At 36.9% G+C, this 27,529-nt stretch overlaps 1 protein-coding gene across 1 annotated transcript; it reads right to left on the bottom strand.

Moving 5' to 3' along the window:
• LOC111502247 (uncharacterized) lies at positions 1–27,224 on the bottom strand. The gene is made up of 4 exons (XM_023156263.2): positions 27,131–27,224; positions 24,678–24,776; positions 19,736–20,117; positions 1–240 (listed from the first exon to the last, which is right to left on the bottom strand). Exons 1-4 carry the CDS (start codon positions 27,143–27,145, stop codon positions 134–136), a joined length of 603 nt encoding a protein of 200 aa, XP_023012031.2. The 5' UTR covers positions 27,146–27,224; the 3' UTR covers positions 1–133.
• Positions 27,225–27,529: the final 305 nt, after the last annotated feature.

The raw sequence follows: 27,529 nt of genomic DNA, 5'->3' as shown, positions 1-27,529 counted from the left end.
TTACAGAAAGGAAATATGTGATTTCAGTTTAATAATTTTGTGAACATAAAATAGATATCGAAAATAATTTTCAGTCAGTTCTAGACACTTGAAAAAATATTTGGCTTCGAGGCAGTGGACGTTATTTTTCCTTTCAAAATCCGTGGTTGTGAATATCTCCGTAATAGGCTCTTAGATCATAACCATCTTGATATCCATATCCATCGTAAATGGTATTGTAGAATCCCTGTTTGTCAAAACCTGTAAAACCAAAGGTTTAATTAAGTAGGGGGATAAAATTTCCTCAATTTGGTTATAAACGACAAAATTTATTTTATACCAAACAAGAGAAATGCACATGGATGTGATATTTCTTCAACAGTTACATTCTATTCAGCAGAAACAGAAAAAAAAATGAAGTGAAACAACTTGAAAGTAACATTCTTTTGGTACACGTTGTTTTTAACAGTAGCCCAAATGAGTTCAATGGGATTCAAATCCGGTTGGTAGGGTGGAAGACGCAAACCTCATCAAATTTTATCCAATGTGATGCTTTTGATTTACCTTGATCGACTCGTATAATTCGGGTTTGAGCATGTTAGGGGTGAACATAATGCTTTTTTCGTGCAGCCACTTCACAATATGCCAGCCTTCCTAGAAATTGTGTTGGGGGCTGGATCAATTTGAATATTATAGTATAAAGAATTATTGGTCACAACCACCGAATTCACAGGTAAATTTGAAATTAACTTCTCTTGTAACCATTTACCACAATTCTCAGAATTCATTTCTGAATGATAATCGCCTGATTGTGTGCACAATTTCCAAAACGTCATTAGTTTTGCATTGCAAATTTTCAGCCATAAAGTCTCTTCTAGGCCGCTTCTTTCTTGGGGTGGAAAATTTTACTTTTCCGTTATTTGCAGAAATCAATTGCTTTTCTTCTTTAATCACTCTTTCAATGATTCTTATTGAAATACAAAATAAAGATTTTGTTGAAATAATTATTTTTTTAAATTTATAAAATGTTACCTGTAACAAGTGATGTTTTATTTTTAACAGTTGATAACGTATCCAACTCACATTTAAGACAAATAGTTGAACACTTCAACCATTATTTTACGTGCCTGACTCTTGATGACTGGTTTTTTGTTATGCGATGACCTTTTTTCAGAAACAACACAAATTTTTCAGACAATGCCAAATGCCAACAGCATTGGAGTACTCCTCTATAGGTACAGAGCATTTGTATGTCTTTAAGAGCTGTAATTTTTGTGCATAGGGACGAGCTTGCCATCACGTTTGGCGCTTACTGTACTCACTTTGAACCGATTCAGTGTATCGAACACATCCCCATTTTCATTGAAATTGATTTCAATTATTATTCTTTCCGGTGAAACGAATAAGCAAATATGCTTTCTCAATGAATAGACATTGTTCGTGTTCTCATATTTTGGAAAACATTTCGCAACAAATATTTTCGACGGCCTTCAAGATTTCTACAGCTGGTTTCATCTCTTCAGATCGATTCAAGTGAATATGAAGTATTGGTGAAAAGAAAGCTAAACGCGTTATACAAAACGTGCTACAAGAAATTAACTCAAATAACATAATAACTAATAGCAATTCGACGAATATTCATAACCAGCAGAGACCAATTCATTTCAATTACTGCAAATCCTGTTCGATGCTATTTGTTTCGTATTCTTTCGTTACTCAATATATCCGGCTGAATGCCTGAATGTCAGACCGCGCATAAGGATCTGCTTCTTCACCTTAATCTCAACCTTAGAATTTTATTAGTGGTAATTATGATTTACTGCGGTTGCGGATTTGTTGTCATTTTTACAAACTCGACAAGAAAAATGCATTATCATTATGGTTTAATGGCTTTCGATTACAATCAGCAGCATTAAAGCGGGAAAGCAGGTCAGCTTTGCTGAATTGGAATGTGTGAAAACGTTATTTGTTTCGGCCATTTTTACGTGAACGTGACTCAATACAATAAATTAACTTAACGGGCTTCAAAACAAAGACGTTCATTCTAAAGTATCTATTACTTCGGTGAATGAGATATAATTTTCAGTTGGCACAAGAAAAAAACTTTTATTATGGCGTTCAAACTGCCTCCTCCTTTTTTATGTCAACCGCAGTCATAGACAAAACATGAAGCATACTATGTATCTATTTCAATTCAGAATTTCAGGGTAAACATGACAAAAATTGACAAAGGGACCTAATTCCCTAATTTTTGGTTTTAGGTTTGAAAGTTTTCAGATTATGGAACATATATCATACACAGGAACACTACACGTAATATATGGAAGAGCATTCCTGATAATCAAAGAAGATAATTAGAAAGTGAATTTGTGAAGAGAATTTTTGAAAAATCTGGAGGTTTTCTTGTCAAAGTTACTATTTCAATCCCTTGATCACATTTTTCATTTTTCGAAACCAGCTTGAAATCTTATGTGAATCAACTTTGAAATATCTACATTGGGTCTATTTGTGACGAAACTTTTTTGAAATGATAACTTCTTATGGAAGGGGAAACCGCTCCGTTACTTGAAACATAACAGCGCTCTTTCTCTCACGCATACGTCATTGGAAGGCAGGCTCCTTCTCTCTCGATAGACGAACGCTCAGTGTTTAGTGTGCGATAGACATATCCTTATGTGAAACGTGGCTTGAAAATTATGATAGTAATTTTGTGTATGTATATCATACACAAAATTACTATCATTATTTATTTCTATAAAAGTAAAAATTGGCTTATGGTAGGTAAATAACCTTTTCTTGCATCATCATATTTATATACATACAGTTTAAGTAATAACCTAAGCTTTTCACAAGTTCAACAATTCCAATATTAAATAGTTCAGCTAGTTCAAGTTATCACTTCTGTCTGGCGTTCTGAGATGCACAAGTTTTTTTTTCTATAAAAATCACGAGAAATTTCATGTACGTTCATTCCATTTTTAACTATTTTCTCTAAATGTCGAAAGTAAATGTCGCACAAGTAATTTTAAAATTCAAATAATTATTCTTCTACAACTTTCTGGAAATAAACGAATTCACCACATTTTTTCATCTAATCTGTTTAGAGCGAAAGAGATTATAAATTTTTTATAACCCATTACTAGAATTCCCTCGGTCTTTTTCACAACGAACTCTTATATAAGGCTAATCGTGTGGTACAAGAATCTTTGATAGATATACCGAAAGTGTTATTACACCTAATCAAAGATAATCTTCCGGTAATTTACATTAGATAGTGATAAAAGATTAGTTGATGTTCCAGATAATCACTCAAGTTGAATTTTTTCAACACTTTGAATTGTTTTTAATTATAAGTTTGGGTTCATGATATGACAAAAGACGTTCAATATTCTGAAAGTCATAGTTTTAGGAATAATTATAATAATGAAAATAATAATAATATTGATAATCATATTCAATCAGACCACTCTGTCAAGATGATTGTTCTGATTATTGGAGTCCTTGGTGGAATAATGCCCTCTCTACTCTCTGCCACTGGAATCAATGAAGTCGCCCCGGAGCGCCAATTAATTTTTATTGTTGTTTTTATTTTCATCGTTGACAAAATCAGGTTCTGATTTTGTCATTTGAGTAACGCAATCAGAACTTGCTCTTCCATTCAACCATCTTCATAACACACATTAACCTTAATTATTATCAATTATCAGACATATCACTCAAGATAGAGGCAAACCAGAGACACGTGTTTCGGGCTTTTGGCCCATCATCAGTATGGTGCAGCCAAGTGTAACAACACTTGGGCAACACTTGGTTACCAAAAGAAAGAAATACAAATGCACGGAGCCACCAGCTGGAGCCAGCCATACATTGGTTTCAGTTAATAGATCTTGTGTTTACAAGAAAACTATCAAAATCACCAAGGAGGCAGCTATAGCTACCTGCGTGACATCCAGGTCCAGGAAATAATACACATTGAGTGTCTTGATATAGATACAGAAGTTATTAATCGGACATAGCACTCAAAATAGTGGCAAACTATAGACACGTGTTTCGGGCTTTTGGGACATCATCAGTATGATACAGCCATTCATTTGAAATTCAATCATTTTTCAGCTCTTCTCTGAATTTTGCACGCGACAGTGACTCTAATGAATCAGGAAGTCGATTTTACAGCCGAGATATATTATATGAAGAGGAGAATCGAAATAACAGAGTTTAATAAGATGGAGTGGCTAAATAATGTTTGAATCTCAAGTTCAGGTGATGAACAACGATGCTGAAGCTGATCTTTGCATAGAGATAATTGGTACTTGGTCTTAAACAAGAAATCTGTAAAGTGTGTGGTCTTCTCTTGTCATACTGTAACAAACTTGGAATATATATTGTGAGACCAAGATTTTCAGTGCGCTCAAGACAGACTGAGATTAACATTATCAAGAAGAATTGAAATTTGATTTTGACATCTTTTTCTCATTGCTGTTCTCCTAAATAGCATGGTAACAGTTCCAGAAGGATTTATTGTTGGACAATAGTGTATTGATCAACACGACATAATTTTTTTTAGACATTTGGCATAGTCGATTGTTTATGAGAGTTCAATATTTTAAATAACGTTACGAGAATACTCCTTGTTCAATTATCTCCACTCTACATTTACGATTGGTGAACTTTCTTATACAAACGAAGAATACAGAGATCGCTAAGATAAAAACGGTAAGAAGATCACAAAGATAAATGATGCAGTTTAAGTGAGAGCACCGACCAATTTTGATAATATTTTAAATGCTACTTACGCCTTGATGCAAGTGGCCGATGTTACAGTAAAAGTACGATGGCAATTCAAGATACCAAAATGATAAATCCGATAATAATACCCTCTTACCCAATTGTTACGTAAATTGTTTTCACATCTATTGATTTATTTATCGAAATCGATCGTAGCCAAGCACATTTCAACCAATTATTATCATTAACAAACGAATTGAGCAAGCACTCACTTTGAATTGTGGCTCATGGTGATTCTCTACTTTTATTTTTGTTTTTTATAAGGAATTCAATGGTTGGTTGCATAATATTGAGGCAATCTTCATTATTGCAAATTTAAATCAACCCCGCCCCATTTCATTCAACAAAATCCGGATGTTTGGAACTGAGAACTCGTTGTAAATGTCAATTTATGTTTTAATGGTTTCATTATATACCCAAAGGTGATCTAAGATATCACATATTTCTATGAAATGTTACATTAGCAATTTGAATGAAACAATTTTAATCTTCCTATAATTAAGTAGAATTGTTCAAAGATTTTGTGTTGCCCGTGGTATGTTTTCGGTTCCCGCAGAATCTGGAATGTGCCAAAGTTATACGTCGAAATGAATAGTGATCAGAAGACAATATATCGAAAAAATTCGTGGCTCAGGAATGAAACCAACTGTTTTGAGGTAGTACAAAATATTTCACAGTGGATATAGCTCTTTGAGTTTTCTGATATCATCCTCCATTTGAGGTGTTGATTTATGAAACGAAAACAGGACTGGAACAAAAATTGAGCCCAACAGTTTGTCAGATTTGCTGACAAATAAATGTATGATAATGATGATAATAATAATGATAATGATAATAACACAGCGGCAGGGCTATTTAGCTCCTTCCCAATCTGCTAACGAAGTGGTAGAAGTGACAGTTCTACCACCCGTTGGCACGGCTGGAAAGGAGATTCGCACCATACCACCAATGGAGATGACAATCAGAACACGCAGGGCGCTCCACAGAATTAGGCCCCTGAAGCCACAAGAACTGGCTTGTTTGGATGCGGAGGTTCATAGTGTTCTAATAGAAGAGGCTGACATCTGGCAAATCAACACCGCCGTGTATAGCGTCGTCCAATCGCTTTCCGAATCGGAATGAACTTGCGGCCTTGCGGTTCGGAAGATTGAACGGCGTGTATACAAGATGGAGGCTGAGATCACGTCGGCGAGACAACACGCGTCTCGTATCCAATGTGTGATGGATTACAGGGCGGCCAACAGGCCTTTCACGCCCGCAATGCGGCGAATAGCCGCCAAACTACGACGGATCCATCACACTTTAAGTCAAGGCGTGCTGCTGACCACCAAACAACAGCACTGCCTTGATAGGATACGAATGCTAGTGGCTGCTTAGAAGTCACTAGTGCGGCGAGCGAGAAGTATCGCGGAAAACCTTAGGTTTCGCGATAAGCCTTCTCGCTTATTCCAAGAGCCTCCACGTGTTGTGGATAATCCGCCGACCGCTGATCAGGTGGAATCCTTCTGGAAGGATATCTATAAACACCCGCAGCCACTGAACTTAGACACTCCAGCCCTAGTGCAGTTCGAAGCCTTCAACAGAGAGCTTCGACAGCCTGAGCTCAATGAACTGCGCAACCCAATTACCGCGGATGACGTTTGAAGAGCCCTTGTGGGTTCCAAGAACTTTGCTGCTCCAGGCCCAGATGGGCTGAACACTTATTGGTGGAAAAAACTACCAAGCACCCACCGCCATGACTGGACGGAGAGCAGCCGATTCCGGATTGGTTTGTCGAGGGGCGGACCGTTCTTATCCCCAAAAGTGGAGATTTGTCGATTCCTAAAAATCACAGACCGATAACATGCTTGATTTCGTGTTATAAGTTGTTTACAAGCATCTTATACACACGAATACTCACTGCAGTTGACCGAGTGTTCGAACGGATATATAAGCAGAGAGGGTCGAAGAGAGGAGTAACGCAGGACTCTATACAATACAAGCGCAACCTCTCTATGGCCTGGATCGATTACCGTAAGGCATTTGATACAATATCGCATGAGCTCATCTTGCATTTGCTCAGATGCCTTGCGGTACCCGACAAAATAGTGGGATGCATTGAACAACTGATACCACTTTGGTGAACTCGATTCACCATTACATATAGGCAAGCCACAGTCCAAACAGGGTGGGTCACTTTCAGAAGCGGTTTATTTCAGGGTGATTCTCTCAGTCCCCTTCTCTTCTGCATCTCACTATTGTCATTATCCGTTGCGCTCAAAAATACTCGAGGGTATAACTGTGGTACAGTACATAATAAAATATTATAAAATAAAATAAAAAATATTGTAAAAAATATTAAATATTTACAACTACAAGTGAAAATTCGTCAAGTGTATAAAAGCAATTTTTCGATAAAAATGACTAAGTTTGTGTTTGAAGGCAATTGGTGGCAGTATCTTCACACTGTTTGGCAATTTATTATAAATACTCGTTCCAACAAACACAGGAGACTTTTCATATTTTGTATAGAGGTGTTTTCGAGTTGTGAGCATATAGTTTTTTCTAGTACTATATGTATGCTAGTAAACAGAACTGCAACTACGACTCTTCAAGGCGAGGCTATCAGGTTCAGGGTCACCAGGGGCTGCCCTCAAGGTGGGGTACTATCTCCCTTTCTGTGGTCGCTCCTGGTGGATAGTCTGCTTGATGCCCTCGACAGAAGAAAAGTTGATCTTCAAGCTTATGCAGATGACCTTGTCATCCTGGTAAGGTCCACGTGGAAAAGGGTAGCTTGTAATATCCTCCAAAGCGCGTTGGACGTTGTTCACAATTGGTGCCTGAGGGAGCAGATGCCTGTCAACAGAAATTGGACGATCTAACGCCACTTTCTCTCAATGGTGTGGTTATTCCATTTGGAACGGAGGTGAAAAAACTTGGAAAAAGTTTTACACAGAGCCAGACTGTCTCTATGGACATGTCGAAAGATTTGTGGTAAAACTTGGCGTTTACGTCCCAAACAAATTCATTGGAATTATGTTATGATTGTCAGACCAATGATCACGTATAGTGCAATTGCTTGGTGGCCGAAGGCTTTACAGAAAACGGCCCAAGCGAAACTCTCTGGCTTACAGAGACAGGCTTGTCTGGCCATCAGTGGTGCCATCAGTACCACACCGTCAGCGGCCATGGAGATCCTTCTAGATCTACCTCCTCTCCACATTTTTCTGGAAAGAGAGGCTAGATGGACTGCATACAGACTTGTGCACATTGCCAATTGCACAAATCAATTCAATGCAGAGTACAACAGAATGTTGGTTGACATTGAAAGTCACAGCATTCTGGAAATGACCTCTGACTTCATGCCTCCAACTGTCAACTACGTACTGTATAAAGTACTATTCCCTAGTAGAGAGGACTGGATCCTGCGGAAGAAGGAAATATTAAGAGCAGATTGTTGTTGGGTCACAGATTAATCAAAAACACCTTCCGGTTATGGTGCAGGCGTTTTCAGTCGCAGACCCAGGACAGAAGTTATTTACCTGCCTAGGAACTTATGCGACTGTATTTCAAGCGAACATTTCCGCTATTGAATTGTGTGCGGAGAGATTGGATAAATCCAACCTTATTCATAAGTCCATGAAAATATTCCCGGACAGTCAAGCGGCGTTGGAAGCTCTTGGATCCCACCGAGCAACGTCTAAATTGGTAGCAAACTGCCAAAAAAGACTCTCCTCGATAGGAAGACTAAACATATTGTCTCTGGTCTGGATTCCTGGCCATATTGGCCTGGAAGGCAATGAAGCTGCTGACTCTCTTGCAAAGGAGGGTGCTGCAAGCGGCTTCATTGGACCAGAACCTGTCATTGGCATCGCTTTGGGCTTTGTCAAATACTCAACACCTGGATGGCAAGAAGAGTTATGGACTTCTGACAGAATCTTCCAGGATTGGCTCACTCCAAGGCGTTTATTCACCCTTCGAAGCTTGATTCCAAACAGTTGTTGGACTATAGTAGGGATGAACTACGATATCTAACAGGCCTTCTTACAGGTCACTGTCAGTTGAATCATCATATGCAGAGACTTGGACTGTCGGAAGACAGTGTGTGTCGCCTCTGTCTGGAAAATAATGAAACTGCAGAGCATATACTTTGTGCCTGCCTCGCAGGAGACCGAATCAGGTTCTTTGAGTTCGGCAAATCCGTACTCTCACCATCTGACCTGAAAGACCATTCACCATACAAACTAATCGGCTTCTTTAAGAAGCTGGGTTTATTTGGCAGAGTGTTAATAGGTGTGAGCCACAATAAACCCTTATGGGTTGCGGTGAAGGGTCGAATAGACCCACTCACTTTAGACCTACCTACCTACCTTTTCATGGATATATGTCATGAGTTTTGAAATGAATATGCTTGCCACAGTTAATATTTTATTCTCTTGGAATATTTCTCTATACGTCATTCTGTAATCAAGGTTAAAAATTAATCGTAGCAGTGCCTTTTGTTTTACGAATATTCTGTCAATTTCAGTGGCTAATATCCAGACAGCAATGTTGCAACATACTATGGAGTGAAATTTTGCGTAATAAACCGTTAGCAGATATTTGGTATCTAGTTTACTTTTCAGTGATTTCATTAGGTAATACGATTGGTTCAGTTTCTTAGATGTGAAATATATGTGTTCTCTCCATGTGAAAAGGGAATCAATTATTGTTCCTAAAAACTTTCTTTGTACAAGTTGTTGATCTCAGAGATTCGTTGAGAAAGTTGAAGGTGAAGTTATATAGACTCCGAGAAGAATATGCAAATTCAATACAAACAGTCTTATTGACATTAACAATCAATCTGTTCTCAAAACACCACTCAATAAATTCTTGTAGTACAGTGTTGACTTGGGTATTCATTTCATCCGGTGTTTTGCTCGATAAGATGATAAACGTATCTTCTGCATAAAGGTACACATTACCATAACTTATGTTATCAGGAAGATCACTGACATACAGTAAAAATATCAGTGGACCAAGAATACTACCCTATGGTGTTCCTGTTGTAACAGAATACTAGTCAGATAATGTATTTTTCTGATTCACTTTGAAATATTGATTAGTTAAGAAGGACACGATGAGCCTATTGATATTGCCTCTGATACCAATGTTGATGAGTTTTTTAGAAATTACTTCAATACTCAGAGTATCGAAAGCTCTACTTGAGTCGAAAAAAAGTCCCACAACAACTCATTGATTGAATCATGGATTTGTTGAACCAATTTGAGTGTTGCTGTTTCCGTTGAATGATTTTTTCGAAAGCCATGTTGGCACTTGGTCATCAAGTCAAATTTTTCCAGGTCATTTATTCTGCGCGATATAATCTATTCAAAGATTTTAGAGAAGACGCTGATAATCTATATGGGGCGATAATTCTCTATGTTAGTGCAATCGCCACTTTTCAATATCGGAATCAATAATGCGATTTTAAGAAGATCAGGATAGCCTCCAAAAGAAATACATAAGTTTATTAGGCGCGCAATTGGTTGAGAAGTTCAGTGTATTCTAAATGTAGTAACTACCTTCAACCTACGCAATTCTGGGTCTTCAGATATTCAACAAACATGCTAACATGCTAATTTATTTCTTCAAACTCTCACGAGCCACTGATAGTCCTGTATATTGTTCTCTCGGCCGTTTGCTGTAATAATTGACCTGAAGATATAATCTTTCTACAAATTGGATAACGATCTTTGTTCATCACTCAAAGAAACGTCAAAGTCGTCGATGCTTTTTACGGCGCTGACAAGCAATCATTATAGATATTTTCAGTCACGACTTAGGAATGTATGTAGGTGGGCACTTCAGGATGGATGTCTAGTTTGTGTCGTACCGACATTATCGACATGAGCCTCATGTTTTGTAATACCCTTACTCTCATTAGATTACGGAGATGGCAACATAATTGTTCAAAGAGAGAGTACAGGAACGCTTCAAATGAAAAATAATTGTTAATAATGATTTCGAGTAATGATTTTTATTTATGAAGTTATGTAATTGAGAACAATGAGGAAGCAAGGAAGGCATAGTTGCCTGTTGTTAAGAAACTGGGGTTCTTCAAAACGGCTTGCTTAGATTGGAAATTTTATCAGGTGCATTCGTTTTGAAAATTATTATAATCAAAAATAAATATTACTAATGAAATTTAAATGACCAAAAAGGTTTTCAAAACAGTCACATGTTCAAAGAGATACAATGATACTGGATTCCTTTTGAGGAATGTCCTCGAGGATATTATTACTCCCCTAACTCATTTGGTGAATTCATCTTTCCAAACAAGTTCATTTCTGGCGGACAGAAAACAATATGTATCTGTACAAATGAACTCTAATAATACAAAGTACAATGGAATATCTGGATGTTGATATGGGTGTCCCACAAGGGCCCATCTTGGGACCAGTATCGTTTATTTTGTTTATCAATTAGACTGATTTCATTTTAAAAATTTGTCATCACTCCGCCTACGCAGATGATTTATCATTGGTGTTGTTTTCATCTGTCACTAATTTACTGAATGCTAAATGTAGTGATGTGAATATATCAAATTTTTTCAATGAACGTCCTTTATTTTTCAATTCGGAAAAAACAGGCGTATAACGTCAGAAGGCAATAAAAAAATGTAGATTTTGAAGGGAATCAGACAATTTTGACAAACACTCATGAATCTGTCAGATTTCTTGGGGTATATGCTTTCGGTTACCTGCAATTGATTTCTCTTCCCCACTTTCTATGACGATCTATGATTATCCCAAGATATCTTATGTTCAAGTCTAGCCTTTCAACAAAACTTGTTGAATATAGTTCATTATTATATTTGAAATCTTCTCAAGTATCTATTTTGTGTCGTTTACTCTTGTGGTACATCATGAGTGACAGTTCTGATATAGCTTTGTAAGTCATCATGAGATGATTTTTCGTTGAATCATTGTAATGTCACGATGGATTTTATTTCTTCACAGTAAAATTAGACTTTCTAATCTGAATCGTACAACTAACTCACCAGATGCCTGAGGGTCAACAAGCTAATTGAATAATATCTCTCCCAAAAAATTTCATACAAAAATAGCCAGAAGATCAGTGAATCACACTGACATGATGCATTACTGATGTTAATCAAATTTCAATTTTCAGTTTTAAGAGTTCCAAAATTTGGTAATGTATTTGGATGCAAGCTAAACGGAAGATATTTGGTTTTTTCAGAATTGATTGTTGGAAAATTGTGAATTGACCAATTTTCAATTATAATGAAGTCTTTCTGAATTATTTTTTCCATACTTGTTAGATGAAGTATACAAAATCACCGTGTCATCCAAAACAAACGAATTTCTCCCCAACAGTTTGGATCAAATGAATGTTTGATGTAGTGGAGGGCCGAAATAGTACCTTGAGGTACTCCACAACGAAATACTGTATATTCGCTTATACTCTCATCAATTCTAATTGATTTCTGTCATGGTACTGTAATGAAAGCTTTCACTAAATGAACAAATATACTGAGACAGGGTGAATTTTCAACTAAAAGGGCCTACATATTCAAGAAATACTTTGTTGTGAAATTTTCATTGAACAGTTTTACAAAAACGCATCACGTGTTTCGTCGTACAATAGGTTCTTCAAGCGTGTCTTAACGTGGGTCATAAATATAAAAATTAGTTGAATTGCAAAGAGCAGTGATGTACCGACTTTCCTGAAACCAAAATTTTCTCGTGGTAGAAAATTCTTTTCAAAATAATTTTCGACGCTTCACCGAAAACAAGCTAAACTAGAAATGATCGTTGAAAGTCTGAAATTTCCCATATTATTTTTGTTCCCCCTGTTATCAATCTATCGGTTTTATGACTCCGTGTTAGGAATCACACGTTATAAGGTAAGACTTCGTTAATCCTTAGCTTGCATAGTATCGACTTCTGAGGGTTGTCGTTCGTAGGGGTGCGACAGCTGGTTAACGGAAAAAACAGATTTCAAACTGATTTTAAACAGAAATAGTTTTAAATTATTTTGGGCATATTTAATTCTGGAATATACATTGATAAGGTGTGCCAAATGAACTGATGGTATGTCTTTCAATGATAATAATATTACACTGTTCAAGAACTCTTCCATTTGGAGAACTGCGTTTATTTGGAATAGAATTCCTTGAGTATTTTGCTGTAGTGCTTTTGTTTTGTTCCTGAAAATCCTTCAACCAATAGGAATGAAGCAAAGCCAACCACAAATGTAATAAAACCAGAGACGCATATCAACAATATAGAACCAGTTATGGGAAGATCTAGAGCACTTCGTCTATTACATTATCGTATTTGATAATACATACAGCAGTACTTGACGAAACTCTGAGCATAAAAACCTGTAGACCACGGTCAACAAACCCGGGAAATAGCTTTGACACAATTTTCTCCGGCCGATAAAGTTCATTTTCATTTATGTTCGCACAAACATCTTCAATACTGTAACTTGCCTTCACAATTTTCTATACCATCTTCAAAAAATGAACCATATTGATACCGGGATATTTAACAAACTGAGGCATGTTTGATTCTTTCAACATTGCTATTCACAAATGAGCTTTGTTTTCAATGGAAATAAATCATAGTCGGTATCGATTCGATTACAACTTTTGATTCTGGGTTAATTGTTAATCGAATCATTAATTCTATATATCTATTATAAAAAATGAAATACAGCGAGCGAATTGACATTAATATTCCATTTTGAAATTCAATTAATAAATTTACATGGAATATCACTACAGGAAATTTTGAAACAAGTTATTCAATATTTCGTGAACAAAGGTATTAATCATATGGATCACTTTTTCTAGAACTGCATGGGATTAATTTCGGTAGTCCTTGATATTTAGATAATTGAAGTTTCATTTGAACTGGTGACAAATATCCGGCTTTATGTGTCACTGTTTATGTTAGAATCAGGCGATGTTGAATTATTGTTAGTACTGAAAAAACTGTTCATCAGATTTTAAACAGATTTTTTAAACAGATCCTCTCATAACGTCAATTTGTTTTCTGTCGCCCCCCTACGAACGATAACTCTCAAAAGTCGAAACTTGTGCGAGCTAAGGACTAACGAGGGCTTACCTTGTAACGTGTGATTCTTAACACGGGTTGGATACGATAGGAAGTGAAAATCGCACCTTGCGGTGCGAAACACCGGTTCGCATATTTTTTTATTATCTAAAAAGCTCTGATTCCTCATTGATGCTTGTTGAAAATTGCTATATGAGGTAGGATTAGCACACAACCGATAAAAATTCAAGAAATATTTTTTCCATTCCCTGAAATAGAGGAAACGAAAGATTTTATGGAATTGCCCTCAAATTCTAACCTAGATATATGCACATGGGTGACGCAGAAGTTGAATCTATCATAGAATGTTTGAAACTGAATTATAGGTAATTTTTAAAAGATTTGTCATAGAATACTGATCAGAAACAGTCCATTCCGAAAGTGCATCTAAACTCTCACTGTTCCAACTTCAGAGTGAGTAATCGTTTCATTGACATTTTCTATTCATTTATTTAAATATCTAATTAGAATTATATACGTAATTCCTTCTCTGTGGGTTACCTCACTCGAAGTCTATAGTTATAAATAAAATATTTGAAGAAGGTGTGGGGAATATTAACGAAACGATATATTTTTAATTGATGATTTCTAGTGCAATTATAAATACTTAGCGATTTTATGAGATAAGTTAATGTTTTGTGGTAAAATACAGACAAATTCTACATTTGTTTATGTTTCTGACATGGTGAGAACAAATTGTTTTTCAACTATATACTGATATGATTATTAACAATATGCAGTACACGATCTTTTCATCTTCACAAAAAAAATTAATTGAAATAAGTGTCCTCGATAGAACATTCCCTTCAAATTGAGAATTTATAATCATTTCGAAATAAGTTTTGTATGATATTGCATTACTGATTGAGTTCGAAAATTATCCAACTTATTTCTACTGGAACTACAGATATAATATCGGACCAGAACTTTTCATTGGCATTGCTTTAAGTTTTGCCAAACAAACATTCTCAATACCAAACAGTTGTTGGACTACAGTAGGGATGAACTACGATGTCTAACAGGCCTTACAGGTAATTTCAAAAACTACACCTCACGATTTGATTCCAAAAATCGGAAGACAGTGTGTGTCTGTCGCCCTTATTTGGAAAATGATGAAACAGCAGAGCATATACTTTGCCTGCCCCGCCTGATTGGCTTCGTCAAGAAGCTGGGTTAATTTGGTCGAGTTTGGATAGGTGTGAGCCACAATGAACCCTTGCGGGTTGCGGTGGAGGGTCAAATAGGCCCCGCTCCTGACCTAATCTAACCTGACAGATAAAATATCAAGACCACTGATTCAACACTGATCAATTCGGATTTAGGAAGTCATCCTCCACAATAAGTGCGGTAAAGAAAGTAATCGAAAACATAATAACTTGCTTCGAAAAAGGAAACCACACTATTGCTGCTTTATGTGATCTAACAAAAGCATTCGATTGCGTCTCCTATTCTATTCTACTGAAAAAATTAGATGACTATGGCATAAGAGGAACCCCCCTGTCTCTTTTTTCTTCATATCTGACAAACAGATACCAATATGTATCAATTGACTCGAACAATGTATCTGACTTAAAACCAGTTACATGTGGAGTTCCCCAAGGCTCGGTTCTGGGACCTCTTTTATTCATAATCTATATAAATGATCTCTTTTCCTTCATGTCACCCCATAATTGTTTTGCTTTCGCCGATGATACTACTCTTACGACATCCGGAAAAATCAAGGGTGATTTGGTGCGCGATATAAATCAAATTCAAAAGAATGCTGACATATGGTTGAAAAAAAATCTAATGTTAAACTAAAATAAAACTCAACACATAATTTTTACATCAAACACTTCTTTGGTTGAAAGACACAGTGTTAAACTCTTAGGCATACATTTAGATAATAATATGAACTGGTTAGAGCACATTGAACAACTTAGCATTAAACAATCGAAATACACATTTCTTCTTCGGAAATTGAAAGATATAATCTCTCAACAGGCGCTATTATCAGCTTACTACGCTTTTTTCCATTCTCACATATCATATGGAACAATTCTCTGGAGAAATAGTACTGACGCAAATAGGATATTTATGTTACAAAAAAAGGTCGTGAGGATATTATCTGGGGCTGGTTTTCTTAGACGTCTGTAGACCTCATTTCATTTCGATGAAAATAATGGCAGTACCTTCTATTTATCTATATCAACTTTTGATAGATATTCATAAAAATCAATCAACATTAAACAGAAATTGTGATTTCCACGATCATGAGACTAGAGGATGTGATTTGTTGAGGCCCAGTAGATTTAAACTGAAAAAGTCAAGCAGAAACTCTATCGATGACAACTTATACAATATTCTACCTCCCAATGTCAAAAAGTTAAATCAATACTTGTTCAAGAAGTATCTGAAATATCTATTGATTTTGAATTGTGTTTATTTTACTGACGAATATATAGCTGTCCTATCCAGAGAAACACAAATAAACGGCGAAACAGTTATAATATTCATTCTTGGGTAATAATGTATGTGTGTATATATGTGACTTATCTTTTTTGTATCTAACAAAAAAAAATGAGAAATTATTTTCCTTTCGAACTGTCCCAGGAAAATAGAAGAGCAAAAGTGCTAGAATCGTTTAGAAATTACTCAATTCAATCAGGAAACTGGTCACTTCAAATGAGTAAGATGTGTGAGACTTTTCTGTCAACTTGGATTCTTTTACATATGCCTTTTTATGTTCTCTGAGTAACATAACAGTTGATTCAAAGTTATTTCCGCGTTTTTTGGTCGTTGATGCTTTGAACTCGTCCGTTGCTGAATTTTCTAATGGAGTTTTTGTCTGGAAAACTACTGAATCAAATTTAGAAAGTGGGAAGCGTTTTGACTTGGCTCGACTTACGATACCATTCAAGACTTGAGGGTTCAATTTCACCCCATCGAGGGGGTGGAAGTGACAAGGTTGACAATAGACCCAAAATAGTTTTCCCTAGAAATAAAAACCGACAGGTACGAGCGAGTTTTTTCCGAATGCCATTTATGAGAAATTGGCCTTGTTTTGTCTTTACTGGCTTACCCTGTATACATATTTGTTAAAATCATATTTCCTCAGCCTTCTGATAGGGCTCGAGTAGTCTTCCCGTATTATAAGAATTTTATCAGCATTTTGTAAATCATCCCCTGAAAAAAAAAACGCCGGCCGCCACTGGTCTTCGTCCATCGATTGTGACTTGGCCAAGGTCTCGCTCAACTGGACTTGCGCTTCGCGATCGTTTTAGATGTCGCGTCGCTTAGAGAGACTTACAGGGACATCCCCATCGGCTTCCATTACGATATATAAACACTACCAGAACGCAGATCGAGGAAGTCTAGTTGAAAATGCGGTACGAAGTTCTAATAAGGCAATATACATTTGAGAATCAGTCTGAAGTTTCAGTTGGAGTGTCAGTGTAGCAGTGGAATAAAGCAGAGTTTATCTGTACAGTGTATTCAATTACTGTCAAACTCACGGGAAAAGCGTAACAAGCTCTGAACCTTCTTTTACTTTTTTTGAGAACATTTGGTGGTTTTTAGAGAAGATATATTTGAAAAGTTGAAATGAATTATTCCAGGCAACCATATCTGAAGTCAAAACCCTATAGCACTGTTGCTGAGGAAATGTAAAAGAGATGCATGAATTTCAACTTACATTTCAAAGAGGTGCTGAGTACACTTCAAGTGTATAAGGCAAGTTGTAGATGGATAGACTGCATGTTATACAACCATTATGGAGAAAACGGTCGTGGCACGGGTAGCAAAGGGCTGTCCTCAGGAGGGGTTCTATCTCCTCTGTTATGGAACCTTGTAAAGGACGAGCTACTATGTCTCTTGGACCATAATGGGTATGAAGCACTGGGCTATGCAGACGACTTAGTCATCTCAGTCCAGGGTAAATATAATAATGTAGTGGAGGGATGCATCCAGTAGGCCCTGAACATTATAACAAGATGGACCGAAGAAGAAGGTCTTAACATAAGCCCATCCAAATCGACCATAGTAGCATTCACCAAGAGGACTAAAACGGAGGGTCTCGGACCTCTAAAACTTCGAGGTGAAGAAATACAGGTGTCGGGGGAGGTTAAATATCTGAAAGTGATCCTAGATTACCTGACCTGGAACCAACACTTGGCAGGATAAAGAGGAAAGCGGAGGTAGCACTGATGCTCGCCAGACGCACCTATGGAAAAATATGGGGGCTAAAACCAGACATGGTATATTGGCTATACACGATGGTGGTTAAACCCATGATAAAATTCGCATCTCTGGTCTGGTGGCCAAAGATGAAGCAGGCGACCGCCATCTACAAACTAGGCAAGGTGCAAAGACTTGCATATTTGAGAATGACGGGAGCAATGAGAACTACCCCAAAAGCTGCATTGGAGATACTCCTGAATCTACCTCCTTTACACTTTTTGATAATGGGGGAGGCCAGGATGGGCCAATTCAGACTGGAAAACTCACCGAACTACAAAAGATCGGACAAGTGAAATTTCGGAACAAGTGGAGAAGCACATATTGAATATGTGCACGGACAACATGACACCGAAGTACACCTTTAACACAAACTTCACGGCCAAAATCATAAGCTGTGAAGAGAGGCAGACCATAAATCATTCCGAAAACATGTTTGGAAAAAACACCTGGTATACAAATGGATCGAAGACCAAACATGGAGCGGGAGCTGGAATATACCGAGCGGATAGAAATCTAAACTACAGATATCCGCTAGGACTATACACATCTGTCTCTCAGGCGGAAGTGTATGCTATCTTGCAGTATGCAAATTAAATTGAGACCTCAAAGAAATGAGCGGATCAATATTTTTACAGACAGCAAGAGCGCACTAGGGGCTCTGACAAACCCGAAGGTGACATCAAAACTGGTCTGGGAATGCCATGAAGGACTGAATGAACTTGCAAACAGGAACAAATTAACTTTGTACTGGGTGCCAGGGCATTCAGGAATCACAGGTAATGATAAAGCTGATGAATGCGCTAGACGCGGATCATCAACTTCATATATAGGTCCTGGATCAGCTCTGGGGGTACCAAAATCATTTGTACGAAACCAAATTAGGATATGGACAAATTAGGATATGGACCAATAAGGAGCACACAGAGTACTGGACAAAAGTACCCGGCAACAAACACAGTAGAACCTTCATTGGGTTACCGTCCAAGAAAAGAACCGAAGAACTACTTCAATATAGTTAGGATCGGCTCAGAATAATTACAGGGTTACTAACCGGTTACTGTCCGCTTAGAGGACACCTGAATGAAATGGGGCTGTACAACGGAGACCTCAGCTACAGATTATGCAACGAAGGGATAGAAACAGCTCTACACATCTTATGCGAATGTGAGGCAAAAAAACACTTCAAGTCAAACTGCTTGACATGTCAAGTTAGCTCTTCTATTCTCAATGTTATTCACATTTGGGAATTAACTGATATTGAGTGAAAGATATGTTTTACACTATGGTCCATAGATTAAAGATCTGAACAAAACAGGCGCAATAGATTTCGATTCTTGCACCATCTATGAACATGTGTACAAAGTTGTATCAATATCATTGTTTACGTCAAAAGTTCTTAACAGAACAAACGTGAATCGGTAAAATACCGAGATTTATATGCATCTTGTATGAAACCGATGAATATTGAAGATGACATATTTCACAGTGGCATATCTTCTGCGATTCTATAATTTATCTGTTTCGCAATGAAGGTCAAATATTTCAATTTGTAGCCGATTTTTGTTGCCAAAATTTCACTAACTTTTGACAAGCATGGCTGCGTCTATTCTTTGTCTCTGTATATGTGGCGACATCTGTGAGACACTTACCCAACGGCGACGTGTACTTGATTACAGGTTGCGCCAGAAGCCGCTTGTGGTAGTACGGATGAACCACCGGCACCACCTGTTTAACGTAAGTCGGTACCACTTGCCGGTACGATGTCGGTACCACGTGGTCGACTGCAGGAACCACCTGCTTCACGACGACTGGTTCGCCTGCCGCGTGGACAGATGGCCCGCTCTTCGAGACCACGGCGTTGAATCCGTTCACTGAATCGGCGACGTAGTCGACGGTGCGGACGGAACCGTCGGGTTCCACGAGGGAGTACTGCCCTTTGACGACGTCGCCGTCCCTTACTTCTTTCTGGCTCTTCACGTCTCCGGTGGTGGGGTCGTGGACGCCGTAGTTGAATGCGTATTGCGGCTCGGACTGAAACAGGAAAAATTCGTTTGTAATTCAGGCTCTCTACGAGAAGAAGGTTTCTTGTTTTTGTTTTTGGCTTTTGACCTCTTACATTCCAGTCTGTGAAAAAATTAACCCAGAGCAGCAGAATATCCGTTCAAGTTTGATGAAGACCGAACTGAAATATCAACCCCGAAAATTCAATATAAATGACTTCTGAAAAAATTGTTTATACTGGTATAGTCAGGTTTATCAGTGCCTATACCGCACGGTACTTCACCCAGTCGACCTTTTGTATCGCAAACAAAAGAGTTTTTGATCGTTCGGGTGGTTTTCTATCTCCAGTGGCGTGTGTTTGGGCATTAAATCGAAACTCTTGACTATGTTTGTTCATGTATATACAGTCAATACACAGAAGGCCAACACAAAACGACGGCAGGCGCTGGAGAATCTTAATACAATTGAGAATATATTAGTATTGCCTACTGACAGAGGAAATGTCACCGTCGTGATGAACACCAAAGATTTTAACGAGAAAATTGTTGCCTCACTCGATCCAGGGATAAATAAAAGACTGAGTCGAGACTCGACCCCCGGGATTTTGAGAAAAACAAATCTTTGTATCCGTTCATCAAGTCTTGGAGAGAACACGAAAAAGATCATACAAAAATGTGAAACCTTTCCGTCACGTCTATATGGCTTACCAAAAATCCATTAAGAGAAAGTGCCACTTAGACCTATCGTAAATACGATAGGTTCCCCAACTTATGAGCTGGCCAAATTATTTGACAACCCTTCTGAAGCCATTTATAGAAAATACAGGGTCATTTATTAGAAACTCGGGACACGTCCTCTGAAAGAGTAGAAATATGAAATTAGGTCCTGAAGACATACTAGTGAGCTCTAACGTGGTCTTCTTATATACGATGGTTCCGATCAAGAACACAATACCGCCCTCATCGCTCATTGTTTATCATCAAATCATTTCCAGTGGGATGAGCAGGCGAAACCATATTGTAGGCTGCGTTATATTGATGACACTTCATGGTATGGCAAGATAGTGAAAATAAACTAAACGCATTTTTATTATATCTTTCTCTCTCTCATTCACAATGGAACTAGAAACTCAAGGGACTCTAGCCTTCTTGAATGTTCTCGTGAACAGTCGTGATGTTGGTATATTGGGCCCAGAGTGTACAGGAAACCAACATACTTCGACAGGTACCTGACCAAAAACACTCACCTACAAGAGGGGATTGATTAAAACGACCCAGGAGAGAGAACACCAAAGTAACCCCAGTTAAGCTGCTCAAGGAAAAAGTTATCCTTGCCTAAGTTAAAAATGTTACAGACCCTATTGGGAAAATCTTAAAGAAACACGACGTGAACCCAATATTTAGGCCAACAAAAACTATCGGAGAAAGTCTAAGGTCAGCTAAGGACCCCAGAGAACCGGATTACTTGTAGCTGCGGGTTGGTTTACATTTGGAACCACAAAAAGAAGTGTGGGTACTCTTCTCTCTGAACAAAAGAGAAATTATCGACTCGGACAAACCGACAAATCAGCTGTAGCTGAACATGCTCACAACAAAAAAGGCTCAAAATTACTATCCAAGAATACATATAGAGGCAATAAAAGCTCAAAAAACATACGTTCAATAGAAAAGAAGAGGCGATGAACATCATTAAAATCTTCTTCTTTGTGTACCTCACAAATACACAAAGAAGATCAGCTGATGTCTAACATAAAAACCTTCGGATCATGGCCAAAAATCCCGGAAAATACCTTTTTCACAACAATCAATACCCCAGAGAACCGGATTACTTGTAGCCGCGGGTTGGTTTACATTTGGAACCACAAAAAGAAGTGTGGGTACTCTTCTCTCTGAACAAAAGAGAAATTGTCGACTCGGACAAACCGACAAATCAGCTGTAGCCGAACATGCTCACAACAAAAAAGGCTCAAAATTACTATCCAAGAATACATATAGAGGCAATTAAAGCTCAAAAAACATACGTTCAATAGAAAAGAAGAGGCAATGAACATCATTAAAATCTTCTTCTTTGTGTAGCTCACAAGTAAACAAAGAAGATCAGCTGATGTCTAACATAAAAACCTTCGGATCATGGCCAAAAATCCCGGAAAATACCTTTTTCACAACAATCAATACCCCAGAGAACCGGATTACTTGTAGCTGCGGGTTGGTTTACATTTGGAACCACAAAAAGAAGTGTGGGTACTCTTCTCTCTGAACAAAAGAGAAATTGTCGACTTGGACAAACCGACAAATCAGCTGTAGCCGAACTTGCTCACAACAAAAAAAGCTCAAAATTACTATCCAAGAATACATATAGAGGCAATTAAAGCTCAAAAAACATACGTTCAATAGAAAAGAAGAGGCGATGAACATCATTAAAATCTTCTTCTTTGTGTACCTCACAAATACACAAAGAAGATCAGCTGATGTCTAACATAAAAACCTTCGGATCATGGCCAAAAATCCCGGAAAATACCTTTTTCACAACAATCAATACCCCAGAGAACCGGATTACTTGTAGCTGCGGGTTGGTTTACATTTGGAACCACAAAAAGAAGTGTGGGTACTCTTCTCTCTGAACAAAAGAGAAATTGTCGACTTGGACAAACCGACAAATCAGCTGTAGCCGAACTTGCTCACAACAAAAAAAGCTCAAAATTACTATCCAAGAATACATATAGAGGCAATTAAAGCTCAAAAAACATACGTTCAATAGAAAAGAAGAGGCAATGAACATCATTAAAATCTTCTTCTTTCTGTACCTCACAAGTACACAAAGAAGATCAGCTGATGTCTAACATAAAAACCTTCGGATCATGGCCAAAAATCCCGGAAAATTCCTTTTTCACAACAATCAATACTGTTATAACATTTCAATTCATAATATTCACATAATAATTCAAGAAGATATTAGGTATAAGCAAAAATTATGCCGTGTTATCATCAGATAAACCCGAATAACCTTCGTCGAATGTATTGATTGAAATGAATGAAAATCCGATAATCAGATTTGTTGGAGTTTTTGCCGATTTTTCAGGTTTGAAGGCCGTCGACTCCTGGAATTTCTTCCAGGAGTCGACGGGTTTGCAATGGAACATGTTCCATTGCAAACCCGAAGAGATATGTGGTTTATGCATGATGGCGCTCCTCCTCATTTTAGTTTGATTGTGCGTGACCATCTGAACCATATTTTCCACAATAGATGGATTGGTAGAGGTGGGCCATATTCATGGCCATCGCGGTCTCCGGATTTAAATCCATTGGATTTCTTTCTGTGGGGGCATCTAAAAAGCCTTGTTTACGCTACACCTATTCACACAAGAGATGCATTGTTGAATAGAATAACATTACATTGTGAAGCCATACGAAACGACCCTGGAATGCTATTTCAAGTACAGAGAGGGTGTCTTCGCAGACTGCGAAAATGTATATAGAGAGAAGGTGGTCATATCGAGCAGTTTCTGTAGCGGATTTTTCATTTCTGTTTGCTCTTGAGGCTCTTGAGTTTCGTTGGTTAAACGTGTTTGCATTATAAAAATTCGTTATGAACATTTTACCTATCATTTCCATTTTCCTTAAAAACTAATATTTTCGAATAATGGTAGACATCTCAGGATAAATGTTGTTGAATTAACGTTATCATTATTATTTCTGCTTTGATAATTATTCATTTCAAATAATGGTGGACGAGCGGGTTTGATGTCGTCGAGTGAAACTACATTTTTATCAAGACTCGTTGCTCCGATCGACTTTCCACACGAGTACTTTTATTCATAAAATTGTCCAAGTAACCTTAATTTGTTGAAAAATATTGAAAAATATCTGTCATTTCAAAGTTTTGGGGTGTGGACCATCGGGGGTAGTCCGTTCCTGACTTTGTAGCAAAACAACTGACTCCTGCATGAAAGCTCATCGAAGGAATTCATTTGTTTAGTCAATTACCAAAATTTGGATGATTTTGAATATTCACTTGAAAAGTTATCAAAGAAAAACATTTTTCATTTTGTAACTTCGAGGGCCCGTTACTTGGTAACAAAGGATTTTAGAAAAAAAAGTTATATGAAGTACTGGTGATATTTTGACCCCATCTATACATTCCCGAGAGGAAAAGAGGAAGTCCAGGGACACCCTGTATATAAACCTCTGAAGAAGCTAGCCACTAGCGCCAGCGTAACGTAAGGAAGAACTTCCAGAAGTCGACTATCTTCCAACCTGAAAAATAATGACACTGTCATTTTCTCATTTTCTCTCCCTTCAAGGTGAGTATATCTCTGAAGATATCTATAAGCCGTATATTTTAATGTCCTTCTCATCTGTTATATTGCTTAAGTACTATTGGATATCCTTTTCCACTGAGGAACTGATAGGTGACTTTTATCTATTGGTCTTGGATTTGCTTCAACCATATTTGTTCTGCTATTATGCTACTACTCTAATGGAGCTGGAAAGACTTCTCCACGAATATTTGAAATGAAAAATCTTTTTCCAAATAGTTATTGTCCATTCTTGGGAATATTCATTTCAAATAATATATAGAGGTGTTACTTACATAATAATCTTCTGTTCCATACCCTCCCTCATCTGGGTGCTCCGTATGTCCTCCTCCTAAAACCTCTGATGTGATTGTTAGAAACACGGATATAATAATCTGCAAAGAAAAGGAAAATCAGTTGACATTGAGACAGTGAAAAATCGTGAAATATGTCAGAATGTTCATCAGAGAGCCACATTTTTACCTAAAAATCAATCTCTTGTCAGCCACCTCTCCACACAGCCACCCTCATAGCAAAATTCTCAAATGGATGTAATAGTAGAGTGATACTTCATTTGAAATGTCTTTCATTTCTATATTCAACACTCGAACATTTTTGACATTATAACGATAAGTTGTGTCAAAAAATATACTCTTTTGAGAATTTGTTAGACCCATAAATTTCATCGCCTCGTTACCACTGGAGTTGTTGATGTTTATGACGAAATTGTTGTGAAATACTTAGTGACTAATAGCTCAGTTTTATTTTTATATTTTTTCATTTTTGGTCTGTTTGAGCTCAAAATCCTTCATTTGACACAAATTTGATCCTTATAAACTGAAAATGAGTCATGAATTGAACGAAGATAGTTCAGATAGAAAAGTTGATTTTTGTGAGATCCTCTCGAAACGTTTCAACTGTAATCCAGCGTTGTTGTACACCATCATTCAAATCCCAATATGTCATAACGAATTCACACCCAATATCACCAAGAATTCAATGATTTGGCAGCAATTTTGGCTGGAACCAAACCTGTATGGTGAAGGATGTTTCAATTTGTTGGATAATGAAGTTATGGGTTGGATAGTGAGGTCTGGGTCGATGAAGTGGAATCAGAAGTTCCTCAGCATAGCCACTCATATCCCCCAATTTGATTCCAGTGAACTTTTGCCAAGCGCAATATCAAATATTTGTTTTTTTCCAGTTTCTAGTCCGAAATTGAATACGAATTCAACAAGTATTTTGTTTTTCTAGACATCTTGTACTCTGCAGTATCAGGAATGTTATTGAATTGAATTGGTGTTTTTCCAGATTTGGTTACTGCAGAGTCTTTTATGATATTCACAAAATCAACTCAAATCGAGGATATCTTGTTCTTCAACTAATATCTTAAAATTTTTTCAAATATTTTTTGTGTAGCATGATGGATCACAAATAGTTTTCAATCATTGTTGATTTTGGGAATGATATATCACCAGAAGAGATGGACAAAGTTCGTTAGAGATTGTTGAAAGATCAAAATAGGATCTACAGCAAAAATAAATATTCTTTCATTGTTTTTCGGACGTAATAATACGAATTTAATATTAATTTTATTTTTTAGTATTATTCATTATGAGTTTTGAATTACGATGGAATTTGAAAGTATTTTACACTGTTTCGAGGTTATAGTTACAAACTGAAGAAAGGTATTGGAATTTGTATATTCCTTTCAAAACGAATACAATGGAGTTTCTAGTTTTTTGTTGGTTCTTTGTGAAACGAAAATATCAATTTTTTAGTTGATATTACATATATCGGTAGCAATCAATTATAATAATAATAATGAATAAGCTTTATTGTCAGAAGAATGAATCTTATTGACAAAGCGTGACAAAGGAAAAAATGCATACATACTAAGTCTACATAATTCAAAACCCATAAAAATATTTATACGTATATATATATATATATATATATATATATATATATATACACACATATAATATGAAAATACGCTAAAAACAGATGTTTGCTGCAATAAACTAAATGTCCACATGTATAAAATGTGGTAGTTAGTCTCGAGAATATAAAAATCAGGAGAACAATTATACAAAACATAAAAGTGGTATAAGTTTCTGCAGATGCTAGATGGAACTTATAATTTAGTTTAATATAAAGTATTATCGTGACATAAAGATATAAAATATATGGGAGAATTGATGAAATAATAAACGTCCGTTATTCATAGAGAATATAAGAAAATATTTATTCGTTGAAAAGTGAACCTAAAACAAATATATCCAAATTTGTGTTTGATCAACTTTGTGTATCATATACTTATCTCTAAAGACGAAATAATTTCTGGAAAAAAAATTTTGGCTTTCTACTTCTCCATCTTTATTTGAAAAAACTCTGGAAAACTCCAAAGAAAGGAAGAAGGCAATGAATTTGAAATAATTTTCTGTTAGCCAATAAATGCTATATTATTATAAAAAATATGTAGTATATCCTACCAATGTTACAAGCATTATGTAGTCTTTATCTTGGACAAAGATGAATATGTCTTTCTTGAAAAATATGTTTAAATCTGTTTAAAATCTGTTTTTCCGTTGATCAGGGAAAAATGGGAAATTTGGTTTCTTTGAAGTAGATAATAATATTCCGATGCAAAACTACTCTATTACAAATTCACCACATCATAAAATTTTGTAATTATCATTAAACGGTTCCGGCCATTCATTGTTTCAGTCACACTTCAGATAATTACCTTTGCATACACCATTTTCACTGTTACAAAATACGAAAGGTATGAAAAAATACGCACTCACACACTAATCTGATTTTTCTCTTCGCCATTGTTTATATACTCCTCCCATTTTACCAAGAATATTGTACTTACTCTACCAGAATGTGTTGTAAGTCGCTACACAAGGTCGCACAACTTCAATAACAATATTTTCTCGAAAGTTTTCAGTTGAATCATGTTTCAGTTTCACTTAGAAAGGTGAGAAGTCTGTTATATTATAAAATGTTAATATTAATATAAGTCACAAAAAGGATTTGAAGCTTCATAACTCCTACTCAATTATATGCGAGCGCTTTCGACAGCTGGTCGTGCTGTCATCAACAGTTTGAGTAGAGCCTAGATGATGACAGCACGACCAGC

The sequence above is a fragment of the Leptinotarsa decemlineata genome, unplaced genomic scaffold, assembly GCF_025532065.1.
Source record: "Leptinotarsa decemlineata unplaced genomic scaffold, Ldec_3_MD MMD2_tig00026354_RagTag_RagTag, whole genome shotgun sequence".
Lineage (NCBI taxonomy): Eukaryota > Metazoa > Arthropoda > Insecta > Coleoptera > Chrysomelidae > Leptinotarsa > Leptinotarsa decemlineata.
This window is presented reverse-complemented; position numbering and strand designations above follow the sequence as displayed.